Source organism: Akebia trifoliata, chromosome 13, assembly GCF_017979445.1.
Source record: "Akebia trifoliata isolate Shusen 1 chromosome 13, ASM1797944v1, whole genome shotgun sequence".
NCBI lineage: Eukaryota > Viridiplantae > Streptophyta > Magnoliopsida > Ranunculales > Lardizabalaceae > Akebia > Akebia trifoliata.
In genome coordinates, this window is record NC_141387.1 from 25,483,498 (window position 1) to 25,497,874 (window position 14,377).

At 38.2% G+C, this 14,377-nt stretch overlaps 1 protein-coding gene across 5 annotated transcripts in view; it reads right to left on the minus strand.

Moving 5' to 3' along the window:
* Window positions 1–14,377, minus strand: part of LOC147388124 (putative LRR receptor-like serine/threonine-protein kinase At1g56140) — an 84,827-nt gene that overhangs the window by 37,795 nt on the left and 32,655 nt on the right. For 4 of the 5 annotated variants that reach the window (XM_086420828.1, XM_086420825.1, XM_086420826.1 and 1 more), the window contains exons 7-8: window positions 8,338–8,409; window positions 8,104–8,175 (exon numbers count right to left, since the gene is read on the minus strand). In XM_086420828.1, the coding sequence (XP_086276954.1) occupies window positions 8,104–8,175; window positions 8,338–8,409 (144 nt within the window). The remainder of the gene's footprint in view (window positions 1–8,103; window positions 8,176–8,337; window positions 8,410–14,377) is intronic. The other variant, XM_086420827.1, reaches the window with a different exon arrangement.

Consider the following 14,377-nt stretch of genomic DNA (forward strand, 5'->3'; position numbering starts at 1 on the left):
CAAACTAGAAGACATTGTAAGTCTGCCCAAAGACATTCACTTTCTGGTGCCAATTTCACCGTGAACCAATGTGGGCTACACGTGGCATGGTGAAGGTGACATTTTATGCAGTGAAAATTTATTTTGTGACCCTTTTATCCTTCTATATTTCAAAACAAACTAGAAAGAGTTGTCTTTTTGAAAAATGAGAAATACCCCTTTTAATCCAATGAAAATGATTGAGATGTTAAAACTTTGAAAGATTACATTGTAAATGCGATGTCCTTGATTTATAAACAAGAATGTAGACTCTTTTTGTTTGAATGGATTTCCAAGGGTTAGTATTTATATTTCTATTATTGCAATGCGATGTGCATGTTCATTTAAATTTTGTTATCACAAGACGATGTATACTATTATTTATGTTTGCCGTGTTAGGCAGTTGCATGGTAAGAACTCAAATATCCATTCAACACACTTGTGTGTTATTTTTCCCGTTTATTTTCAAAAACATAAAGTATATACGTAATTATTTTAGGATATGTTAAAGAGTTTGTGAATGCCTAAAAGGATAGTTTATCATATCATTTCAGAGTGACATTTTATCCTACGATGTACGGTTGGGATGGTAAACCCTTATGTAGTATGGGATGCATAGGGGAATAGCATCGCAACTAAGATCTGGAAGATTTCGTTCTATATATACTAGTGAACTATGTAATGTAACAGTTGTGTGTGAAAGTCTAGAGATGTCTTTTGAGAATCATGTGTTCGCTTGATAGGCTTAGATGAAGATGGCTAGTCAATGACCATTAACAGTCTAGAGTAGTCAAATGTATTGACACTTCGTGAAAGGACTTGTACTTTATGGTCACAGTCAACGGCCAACCTAAGCCAAATAAATGGTCACCGAATTGTGGTAAGAGCAGTGACCGGCCACAAATTAGAAACTAACGGTAGAATTCCACACCAGTGGAGTCTGGAACAAATTCGAATCCTGATTGGGAGGTATCCAGTCATGATTCTCAAACTCTTAGCAACTACACTACCACTGTTCGTAGTTAGAACTGTTAGATATATTTTATGGAATCTATTTGGATTATTTGCAAACTATTTAAATGATGTTCTATTTATACTTGATCAGTGTCTCAAAAAACGGATTTATCCGCACTTTTCCTAGGCATTTTTCTCGAATTCTGTCTTTATTTCATTAGATTAGGTAAATAAGTATGTTAAGCCTCAATTTATCATGTTTCGTGCTATATCATGCTAATTAAGCTTAATTGCACAAAATAAATGTAATTATCAGAAAACTGTTTGCATGTGTTCACTGTATAAGTCAATGATCAACTCATCCAGATGAGCATCAAATCAATCAATCAAGAGTGCACTGCAATTAGGAAAACCAATCAAGCAACCATGCAAAACTGTAGATCAAGATGTCTCCAGATCAATGTGGCGCAGTTCACCTCAAATAGATCACCCTAAAAAAGCTCCAGTGTGCCTCACACGTGAGATTATATAAAAGAATGATATCGACTATTTTTGGATCCTTCCAGAGCACCTCAAGTCTATAAATAGATCATTTTCCCAATTAGGAAAGAGTCCTTGGGCCATGGTCCCTTCTCTCTTCTCCCCCCAATGCCCTTGGCATTTTCTTTGTAATTTTCTATTTTTTTAGTTAGGTTTATTTCAGCATCTTCTGTAATTTATCAAGAAGGAGTTAGTGTATATTGGTTACCACATGAATACAAGTGTTGTTTTTCTTACTTCTTGTATTCTTGCAATGATCATAGGCTAGACTCCCTCCATTAGTGAGAGGAAGAAGCCTAGGAGCAAGCTTTAATTATGTGTTTATATCTTTATCCTTCCATATTCTTTATGTTTTTATAGGGTTCTCTTTAAGGTTTTATCCAACTCCAATAAATTAAAGCTTTAGATGAATCTCTACACCTAATATGATTAACTTAGATGTTTTATACTTAGATAAGATCAAGATAGAACATGTTTAATCTAGATATTTGGTGGTAGGGACTTCACACATTAGTGAGTGAAGGAGTCTTAACTATAGTTTTATTCCAAGCTTCATGTCAAATCTTCCAACCCAAGGAGCTCACACCAAGCCCTTGAGGTTGAATGCAAAGAAGGATAGATTTGAATACAGTTTTATTTGCTAATCTTAGGTTACTCTAATCACTAATGGCTTTGTTTCTATTTTCTTAATATAAATTTCCTTTCCATTGCTTTAATTTCCAGCAACATTTACTCTTAATTTTGTTTCATAAAAACACAAAAATAGATTTTAAATTTGTAACTTAGATTAACTTCATTTTTACTAACTTGGTAACATCCCCCCTTTCTCTTGGGTTCGATCCTTTACTTTCCCACAAGCTAAGGTGAGTATATAAATATTAATTTCTGATGAGATGACAAGAACGACATCAATACTTCCATCATGATTATGTAATTGGACTCTTGTTTACACTAAAAAATTTGCATGCGTTTCAAATGTTTTAGAATGGTTTAAAGCTTCGTATTTAGGAGACTGTTAGTTTGACATAGTTTTTTACCTGGTAACTCCCCCGTTACTCACCCTACCATTTTAGTTGCAGATCCTCCCCCAGTCTAAGAGCATTTAAAAGAGTCCCAAGAAGAGTTCTAACTTGTAGGGCATACGGATGATCAAAGTCCACTTCCAAGCAAGAAATTGAACTATTTCTACTAATTCAATCACAGTTTAGGTGTTAAGGTATTTTGCTTCATTTTTCTTTATTTGAGTATGAGAGTGGGATTTTGATGTTTTTGCGAGAGTTCTTGTGTGTTGGCGAGCTGTTTCTAATTCTTTCTTCTACTATATTTTTGAGCTCTAGTTTCTACATTCAGATACTTTGTGGATATTGTCACGTTTATATTTCAAATTCTCTATTTTTCCACTGCAATAATATACTCTATCATCATAACATTTATTTACATTATTATTATTTTTGGGAGTTTTATTTTAGTGCCTTAGATTCTAGCATGGAATCATGGGGATTCATGTTAGAATTTGGGACGCTACAAAATACCATGGTACCTATTTATAAAAAAACTGGTCTAGATACATTCAGACACCATTCTTGACATAGAAAAAGCACACTCGTCAAGGAGGCCATATGAAAATGAGTCAAGGTTTGATTTTTGGTGAAGATGATCTTCTCACCATAGAGTTCATCATCACAAAAGAGTCAAAAGTATCTCTTTGTGAGAATTATGTCAAGTCTCTTTATGAGAGTTTGGCAGGGATTTATATTAATTAAAAGAGTCAAAAGACAAAAAAGTCCTTACAAATAAGAAATGAATAAAAAACTATCACTACTAAACAATTATGACTAAAATAACAACTAGATTATTTCCAATACTCCCCCTCCAGCTAGGGCGAATATATCAACTAAACCCAGCTTGACAATGTGAGAATTAGTGATAGACGGACCAACAGACTTCGTAAGCATGTTGGCAAATTGATCTGAAGAAGGAATGAAGATTGTCTAAAGATCACCAGATCGAGTTTTCTCTTTGAGAAAGTGAATATCAACCTCAATATGCTTAGTTCTTTCATGAGAATTGAGTCAGAAACAAACATAATAACAGACTTACTATCACTAAACAAAGTCGAAGAACCAGAAATACGAAAATCCCAACTCTGTCAACAAAAATCGAAGCCAAATTAGTTCACATGTACCAAGGGCTATAGCACAATACTCAATTTCAGTGGAAAAACAAGAAATCACATTTTGTTTCTTACTTTTCCACGAAATAGGATTATCACCATAAAAAGTGCAGAAACCAAAAGTAGATCTCCTATCTGTAAGAGAACCAGCATAATCAACATTTATAAAACAAGACAAATGCGACTGAGTAGTGGAAGAGTAGAAAAGCCCAAGACCAGGACGTGACTTCAAGTAGCAAAAAATGTGATAAACGACATCAAGATGAAAAGTACACGGAATATGCATGAACTGGCTGACCACACTGACGGCAAAAGACAAGTTTAGTCTAGTATTAGTCAAATAAATCAGACAACCTACAAATCTCTTATAAGAAGAAGGATTCGATAAAAGATCACCAGAATCAGCTTGAAGATGATGATTTTAATCCGTAGGAGAGGAAGCAGGATGACAACCAAGCATCCAGTGTCCTGAAGAAGATTTAATGTGTATTTACACTGAGATAGTGAAATATCACAGCGAGAGCAGGCCACTTTTATCCCCAAAAAGCACTTGAGTACACCCAAGTCCTTAACCTCAAAAACACGGCCCAATAGCGTCTTAATCTTGCCAATCAGTTGTGCATCATCTCCAATCACAATAATATCATCCACATAAACCAAGACAACGGTACAACGACCATCCATTCCTTGACGAATAAAGCAAGTATGATCTGAGTAGCATCTAGAAAATCCCATAGATAAAATAACCTCACAAAACTGTTAAAACCAAACTCTCGGAGACTTCTTCAGGCCATACAGAGATTTAAGGAGACGGTATACCTTCCCAGGATATTCCCCATAAAGATGAAACCGAGGAAGGTCTTTATAAATAATCTCAATTAAATCACCATTTAGAAAAGCATTCTTCACATCAAGTTGGTGTAGTGGCCAGGAGTTACATGCTGCTAAAGAGATGAGAAGTCGAACAGTGGAAAGTTTGGCAACCGGAGCAAACTTGGCACCAAAATCTTTTCTAGGAGTTTGTGTAAACCAGTTAGCAACAAGGCATGCTTTATACCGATCAACAGTCACAACGACAAGATATTTCACGATGAAAACTCACTTGCACCCAACGGTACGCTCCCAGAAGGAAGGGTAACAAGTTCTCAGGTATTATTTTTTCACAAAGCCTCCATCTTGATAGTCATAGCTCTATTACACTAAGGGTCTCGCAAAGCCTTTGATACAGTCCAAGGAATCTAAATGGAATCAGTGGCTGCAAGGTAGGCCTGATAAAAGGAAGAAAGAACTTGATAAGAAATAAACTAGGTTACAGGATGATCAGTCACACACCCCCGCTTACCTTTGCAATAGCAATAGGCATGTGATAGTCAGAAATCGAAAGGGAATGTACATGTATGTAGAGATAGGAGAGGTACATTAAACACAGAGTCTAGTGAAATCTTAGAGGATAAGGGGATGATACCCTTGCTATGGATGGGTGTAAGAGATTCATCAACAAGGCGAACCTCCCTACGAGTGATAGGAAAAGTAGACAAAGTAAAATGACTAGACTCACTGGTCATGTGATCAAAAGCATCAAAATCAATAACCCATGTCAGAGGAGTAGAGCTAGACTGAGTAACATGGAAGACAGATGATGTACCTAGAGGTGTAATAACTGGGGCTACTGTTGAGGAGGGGTGAGTGAGAGTACGAGTCTTATCCCAAATAATATTGGCAATCTGAGTCTGTAGTTGTTGCAAGTCAATTGTGCCAAGTAAGGAAGGAGGATCAGTGAGAGGAATGAATGATGACTCCACTGTAGTGGCACGAGGAGCAGACTGTCCTAAAATGGAATGGAAGATCGTAGTATCAGATGAAGATAGAGTTGAAAAGCCTTCTCATGACCAGTCTTTCCACAATGACTGCAAGTGAGGCCATTCTCTTTACCATGACCACGGCTGCCACGACCACAACTCCCTGATCTCGGGATCCGAGAGTCGAAAAAACTCAAGCTGGCTACTAAAGTCATTTGATTTATAGCCGGAGTAGAGAGAATATCAGGTGTCTAAGAGGCGACAACACGACGATGGCACTCATCATGTCAATGGTCGCAAATGTCTCAAATAGAAAGGCAAAGGATTAGTGTTAAGAATCTGGGTCCAAAATGTCTCAAACTCAGGACGTAAACCCATAAGAAATTGATATATCTAATGTCGAGAAATCCACTTAACCACATACCCAGTTATCTCTATAGACAACTCAGTCATAGACTCATAATAGGAGAACTCCTCCCACCAAGACTAAAGAAAACCAAAGTAATCAACTACACTCTCTGAGTCCCTCAGGCAGCCTATGTTATGTCTCTATAAAGCTCATAAATCCTTAAGTCAGCATGCGCATATGTCTGAGTGAGAGCTGACCACAAAGATGAGATAGACTCATGGTACATAAACATGGCATAGATGCGCTACTCCATGGAATGAAATAACCACCCAAGAATAGTGTATTCCCATTATTCAAATTTGGGATCAGTGAGGGGAGACTTGGTAATGGTGCCCAAAAGCCATCCGGTTTTCCCTCTACTGCCCAAATAAAGACGCACAGACCGAGACCAGGATTGAAAATTCTGACCATCTAATAGAGAAGTGGTGATATGCTAGGCTGAGAAATTTGCCCCCAAGAGTCGTATTAGAAACCTTAGACTTTGAATTCGTCGTCATTACTTGCTAGGAAAGAAGTGACTTTGGTTTGAAGGGAAATCAGTGTGTAAAAACAAAACACAAGTGGAAGGAGGGCAGCAGAACTGTTGCAGGTCTTCAAAGTAATCAACAAATCAGTCGCAACACATAGGCAGCAGTCCCATTGCTGTTGGCAATCCACACAGCAAGTTAGAAGTTCTACTGTTGTCGCACCTCTTCAAGGAGTCCAGCAACTCTATCACACACACCCACAAGGACCAACAGCCTGTACAAGTAGTCCTACTGTTGTCGCACCCTCACAAGTAGTCTAGAAACTGTATCACAATCACAAGGACCTAAAGCCCTGCCGCAAGCCTGTACAAGCAGTCTTACTGCTGTCGCACACTCAAACAGTCCAGAAACTGTATCGCAGACCCTCAAACAGCAGTTATACTGTAGCAGGTCCTCAAAAACAGCATGTACGAGCAGGCCTACTGCTGTTGCACCCTCAAACAGCCCAGAAACTGCTATCGCACCCTCAACAATAGCCTGTAAGAGCAGGCCTACTGCTATCGCACCCTCAAACAGTCCAGAAATTATATCACAGGCCCTCACATAGCAGTTATGCTGTTGCTGTAGGTATACGCAGACCCCAAGAAACTTATCACAGGCAATAGGAAGCACTCCTACAAACAGAAACTCTAGTCGTAGGTAAGAAAAATCCACTTATGATAGATAGAAACCCTATCGTAGGGTAGAAGCACACCGCAGAAGATATTATCGCAACATGTGGAGAGAAAAAACAATGATAGAATCCCTATCGCATCATGCGATCAAGGGAAGATGAATAAGAAAAAAGAGTGCCAGAAGGGGAGACCTTCTAACGAAGTTCTTACTAGGTTATTAGGTCTCAAAAAATTCTAGAGTTGTTGATGGAGAGAGGAAGAAGAAGAAAAAAGAATAAAGGAGAGTTCAAGATCCCACAACCTAGAGAGGTGAACCCAAAGGGTTGGATTCTCTAGGCTCTAATACCAAGAAGAATTATGTCAAGCCTCTTTGTGAGAACTTGACAGGAATTTATAATAATTAAAAGAGTCAAAAGACAAAAAAACCCTTACAAATAAGAAATAAATAAAAAACTATCACTACTAAACAATTATAACTAAAATAACAACTAGATTATTTCCAATAAGTTCTTCATCACAAAAGATCTGCTCTTTTTTGAAACATCTAACCAAATCAAATGTCGAGATCAAGTTGATGGTAAAACAGACAATCGTAATTTTCCTTTTTAAATCTGCGACTCTCTTTTTATATGGATATGAATGTTGGAAGGAGCTGATTTTTAGTAAGAATGGTCTCTATGGGAAGAGATCATCATTGCAAAATTTACCCTTTCATCTCCAAGTGGACCACATGAATGTGTGTTTTTCTGTGTCAAAGAAAGGTGTATATAACAATTGAAAATAAGTAAAAGAATATAACACTTACAAAGCAGACAAAGAAGTTAAATTAGAGAATGTTGAAGGTATTGAGCCATTGAAAGAATTCCCTTGAAGCCTCCTACAAACATGTTTGCAAATTAGATGGTTATCAACTGAGTGAAAACTGATAACTCAGTTGGACGACCAAGTCCTAAAACTATAGATTGCCATAATGTGTATATGGTCTATGCAACGTTCTTATCATCCATAATGTTCTTCAATTATGCATTCAATGCGAAAGAAAATATCTAGTTAAACTAGTAATGCTTACAGATCAGTAAGCCTTGTCCAATTCCCTATGAAGTCGGGTATCTTGCCTGTGAGTTGGGTGTCTGACGCCCACCTGACAATCAAAATACGTTTTAAACAAGAACACTTAGCACAACACATGTCTATTCACTAAAAATGATTCAATTATTGATTAAATAATACAAAATGCTTAAATGTTCCAAATACCCAAAACAAATAAAAGAGAGAGAGAGAGAGAGAGAGAGAAAGCACGTACATAATCCTCAAGTTTCGTAGGTTAGAAAATGAGGGAGGGATCTCACCACTCACTCCAGAACTATGAAAGTACCTATCAAAGTAAACGTTGTTGAAGAAATTAATTGTTGATTTTCCAATTTTTATAATTAATGACCATCAAAATTAAATTATCTTAAATTTTTTTTTTTTTTTGATAGTTAAAAATTGATTTCGTTAATGAAGGCCAAACCAGCCAAGTAGGTCAGTCAAGAGAAAATAAAGTACATGAAGTCAAACTCTCGAAACGTTAAAAACCCAATCCCATCTCCCTATGAAATCTTCAAAAACCACCCCTTTAAGCTCGTCATAATATTTTGATCATAAGAAATTAAGGCCCAATATTGCTATAATAATCCCCGTAGCACTCGTATTCTTCTCTTCGAAAATCCTACTACTGCATTCCTTCCACAAGCCCCAACAAATGGCGAAATGAGTTATACTCCTTAGTATCCTTTTCACCCCCAAGAAAGAGCTACCAACATGCAGCCACACATCGTTATACAAGACAAATAATGATGCATGAGACAAAATCCCATATATATATATATATATATATATATATATATATGTTGAATAATTCTGTTTCTATTAGGTTTTTTAGTCTGTGTGTCCTTTTTAGTATTTTCCTCTTCTTAAGCTATATAATCCTTTTAAAGCCTAATTAGGGCTAATTAATCTAGTCAATTTTAATCCTCAATTCAACTTGGTATCAAAGCCTCCATCATTCTCCTCCCTGCGACAACCTCCGTCAATCCTCGTCTCCATTAAAATTCCTTCCACTACACTTCTTGCGCTCAATAACCATCTCACCCCTACTGGGGTTCTTCCTACTCCTTAACCGCACCATGCAATAAGGTTCTCTCACTTTAGATCTTTGTGAAGTGTTGTAAACAACAGCAAAGTTGTTGTATGGTGAGGTTGCAGTAACAATAAGGCTATTGTTTGGTAACCAACAGAGGAATGCATTGTCGCAGTCGACTATTGAAGATCATAGCAACAGCAAGGGACTGTTTTTTGGTCAGAATAGGTCAAGCGACACAGCAGGTAGTTATTTTTTGAAGTAGGTGATACCCATCTGACCTCCACAATGGATTGCGACACAGTAGGTTGCTATTTTTTTAGCAAGTGACTTATTTTTTGACCTCCACAGTGGCTTGCAATCACATCAGGTGGCTATGTTGAAGCCTACGATCACAGTTTGACCTCCATGATGGCTTGCGATCACATCAGGTGATTGTTTTGAAGCCTGCGATCATAGCAGGATGCTGTAGTTCTGAAGCTTGTTACACAGCAAGTTGCTGGTCTAAAGCCTGCAATCACAGCAAGTGGTTGTTCTGAAGCCTACGATCATAGCAAGCCAGCTATTTGAGTGGCGATAGTTTTTTTAACATCTATGGGGGCTTGTGATCATAGTAGGGTGTTGTTTGGGGCTGCTCTCACAACAGTGTTGCCTCTTGGTGCCCTACGATTGCGCTAATGACTACTCGGGTCACCCAAAGCCATTTTTTATCACCTTTCACGCCTCTTACGATAGTGCATTGTCACCTTTAGGGTGTTGCGATCATTTTCTCCTTGAGAGAAGTCCCCTCATCTTATTTGAACTCCCTTCAAACCAAAGTACACCAACTCCTTGATGGCCTCCAAGACATCCTCTTCCTCAATCACTGATAATAGTGATGACTCAAGTAGTCTTCCTTCTCATTCAACCGACTTTCCAGGCATTCAAATTACTACCGTGAATTAAATGGTCATAATTATCTTCTTTAGGCAAGATCGGTTAAAATGTTGGTAGAAAAGGAAATATCGGTTACCTCACAGGGGCGGCCAAACAACTTGCACAGACCGACACTTCTTACTCCAACTGGTTTGCTAAAGATTCTATGGTTCGTTCTTGGTTGGTTACATCTATGCAACCACACGTTGTGACTGATTTTATGTTCTCCTCGACAGCAAAATAGATATGGGATTCCACAAAGAACATTTACTCGCAACGTCAAAACAACGTCCGGATCCTGAACTTAAAGCGTAAGATTTCTCCTTTCGCAAGGTGACTCTTCAGTCACCACCTATGTATCACAACTACGTGCTCGGTGGGAAGAGTTAACCTTCTATTCCTCGTCCTACACCTGGAAGTACCCTCTTGATGAGGCATCATATGTGTCGATTCTGGATAAGAATTGAGTCTTTCAGTTTATAGCTGGTCTCCAAGATGAATTTGAGCATGTGAGAGTTCATTTATTGGGTATGGATCATTTTCCATCCCTACAGACTACGTATTCTGATGTCTTGGCTGATGAGAGTCGTCGCGCAGCTATCCTACCTCATTCTTCAGGAGAACACTCCACTATGCTTGCTCGCTTACCTTCTCCACAGCCTCCCAGTAGGTCTCTGCCTAACCATCAACGACATAAGTGTGATCATTGTAGAAAATTAGGTCCTGTGAAAGCTCGTTGTAATGCACTTCATGGTCGTCCTAATCAACAACGTCAACAGTCTCAACGATCTTCAGCTCATGTACTCTTTCACCCGATTACTTATCCAGCACCTCCTTCAACTACTACCTCCTCGGATTCGATATCACTATCTTAGACTAAGCTTGACAAGTTTAGGAAATTCTTCAATCAAATGGAGACTTCATCTCAGTTAGTCTCTACTTTCACTCACTCAGGTATCCTTGCATCTGCACACAGTGTTTCCACCACTTCCTCCCCATGGTTCATTGATTCTAGTGCCTCAAATAACATGACCGATACGCCTTTTCTATTCAAAACCCATAGTATTTATTCTGGTCATCGCAATGTTCGCCTAGCTAATGGTTTTTTATATCCTATAGCTGATCAAGGCCATTTTCCTGTTATATCTTCTTTATCCTTAACTACCACACTGCATGTTCCTCAACTTATTGCTAACCTTATCTCTGTTAGTAGCATTAAAAAAATTTTGAATTGCAGTGTAACATTTTATCCCTTTCATTGTGTCTTTCAGGATCTGGGGTCGAAGAGGACGATTGGCACTGGATGTGAAGTGAATGGCTTGTATCTCTTAGACGTACCCGTTTCACCTAGTACCCATTCTGCTTCTCAACTTAATAGTAGTAGTCAGTCTAATAAGGCTCTTGTAATGCGTTGACACTTACGCTTAGGTCATATTTCCTTAGGATATTTGAAACACATGTTCCCTGATTTATTTAATAATAACAATTTGCTTGATTTTTCTTATGAAACTTGCCAATTAGTTAAACATGTGTATTATCCTATTAGTATGAATACTACTGCACCTGCTATGTTTGACCTATTCACTTTGATGTGTGGGGTCCTTCCCCTGTCACATCCACTCTTAGTTTTCGTTATTTTGTCTTGTTCATCGATGACCACAATCGTACCATTTGGATCTATCTTATGAAATACAAGAGTGAAGTATATGTGATCTTCAAGAAATTTTTCGCTATGGTTCATACTCAATTTAGTTGTACCGTCAAGACCTTCAGTTCTGATCATGGTACTGAATACACCTATAGTGAGATTTTGAACATTTGTTTAAAGTCTGGCATTGAGCATCAAATGTCCAATGTGAAGAACCCTCAGCAGAATGGTCAATCAGAACGAAAAAATCGCCATATTCTAGAGTTAGCACGTGTCTTCTCTATTGGCATGAACATGCCACAATCCTATTAGGCCGATACAGTTCTTACTGTTGTTTACCTTATTAATTGGACCCCCTCTCAAGTTCTTCAATTTGCCACGCCCTTCTCTCAGTTCTATCCAGATAGTTTGATCAAGAATTTACGGCCTTAAGGTCAAGTTTAGTACGAGTTTGGGTGGGTCTGCTTTGTTTAAATTCTTGAACAAACTCGTACTAAACTTGGCCCTAAGACAGTAAAATGTATCTTTTTGGGTTATCCCTCTACCCAAAAAGGATACCATTGTTACCATCCTTCTTCTCGACGGTGTTTCATATCTCGGGATGTTTCTTTTTTTTAACATACCCCATACTACAATGAGTCCATTAGCATTCAATCTGAGTGGTTTCCCCTAGATTCCCTTGATGATCCGTCCCCTTTTTTATTACATTTTCCCATGCACGTTCCTCTTTCTCCATCCCCTGTCAATTCGTCACCTCCTCCACTGCAGGTTTTCTCTCGACGACCACACATTACTACCATCACTCATATGCCAGACCAACTCCGCCTCTTTCTGTCTCCTGTGATGATCGTCTTATTGCCACTCGTCACCTGGGAGAAAAGCTGTGGGATGTCGCTGGATTTTCACCCTTAAGCATAATCTTGATGGTTTTATTGCTCGTTATAAGGCACGTCTAGTGGCAAAGGGTTATACTCAGACTTATGGGATTGATTATCAGGAGCCATTTGCTCCAGTTGCCAAGATGATCACCATTCGAGTTCTCTTTTCTATTGCTGCTATCAGAGAGTGACCTCACTTTCAGTTAGATGTCAATAATGCATTTCTCAATAGTGCTCCTCAGGAAGAAGTCTATGGTCTAACCTCTTGGGTTTCTCACATCTACTTCTCCTGCAAATGTCTGTCGTCTTCGTCGTTCTCTTTATGGACTGAAGCAATCTCCTTGCGCATAGTCTGAGCACTTTATTAAGGTCAGGCATCAGTTTGGTTTCCATCAAAGTTCTGCTGATCACACCCTTTTCTTACATCACTCCCAAGGCAAAACTGTCGCTCTGATTGTTTGTGGATAATATTGTTTTTACTGTAAATGATAATCCTGGCATTACCGAGGTAAAAATTTGCTTAGGACGTCAATTTGAGATTAAGGACCTTGGGCATCTTCGTTATTTTCTAGGTATTGAGTTTGCACGATCCCATTCTAGTATATTTATTTCTCAGCATAAGTATGTCCTTGATTTATTTAGTGACTCAGGTCAGCTTGGTTCTCGTCCCGCTGATACTTCTTTTGAGCAGAATCACAGGTTGGCAGATTCTGAAGGGGAATGATTGTAGGATCTTGGCTAGTATCAACGTCTTGTGAGAAAATTGATCTACTTATCCAAGACTCGCCCTGACATATCCTATGTTGTTAGTGTTGTAAGTTAGTTTATGCACTCGCCTCAAACATCTCATCTTACTACTGTCTATCGAATTCTTAGATATCTTAAGGATTGTCATGGTCGAGGTATGTTATTCAGTAATCATGGTCATCTTTGCGTTGAGGCATGGACAGATGCAGATTATGTTGGTTCAATGACTGATAGACAGTCCACTTCTAGGTACTGTACTAAAGTTGGTGGCAACTTGGTACAGTAAGAGAAAACTTTTGTAAACAAAATGAAATTTCTGAAAAAAACTCTTCTCTCAAAAACATAAGAAAGAGTTCTGAATCACTTCATTATATATAACATATTACAAGGGGATATACTAGTTTGTTTCTCTGAAACTAATTCCATAACAACTATAACAAACTTCTATAATAGAATTAGTTAATTACAATCCTATTGAACTCCAGCTGGATCCAAGTCATCATGATGAGCTGTCACATGCTGACTTGTCAAGTGTAGAAGCTTCTAAGTTCTTATGGTTTTCAGTAAGAAGCAAGATGTGGTTCCTCGGTCCAGTGTTGAGTCAGAATACAGAGCTATAACACTTAGAGTGTGTGAGTTGTTGTGGCTAAAAACCTTACTAGCTGATTTGCGTCTTCCCATGACAACCCCTTTCTCACTATATTGTGATAATAAATTAGCTATTAACATAATAGCAAATCTGGTTTAGCATGACAAAATGAAGCATATCAAAGTTGATCATCATTTCATTAGAGAAAATATTATTTCTAGGCAGATTTGTATTCGTTTTGTTCCTATATCTCAACAACTCGTTGATATTCTTACTAAATGTGTTACCAAAACCACCTTTGAAGGTGTCTTTTCCAAGTTGAGTGTTGTTGATATCCACGCACCTGTAGACACCCCATTTTTGCATTCGCCTGATTAATCAACTCGTCGACCCGATCGCAAAGGTTCCCAATGATGGATGTCTATTCCAATGCTTTATTTTGTT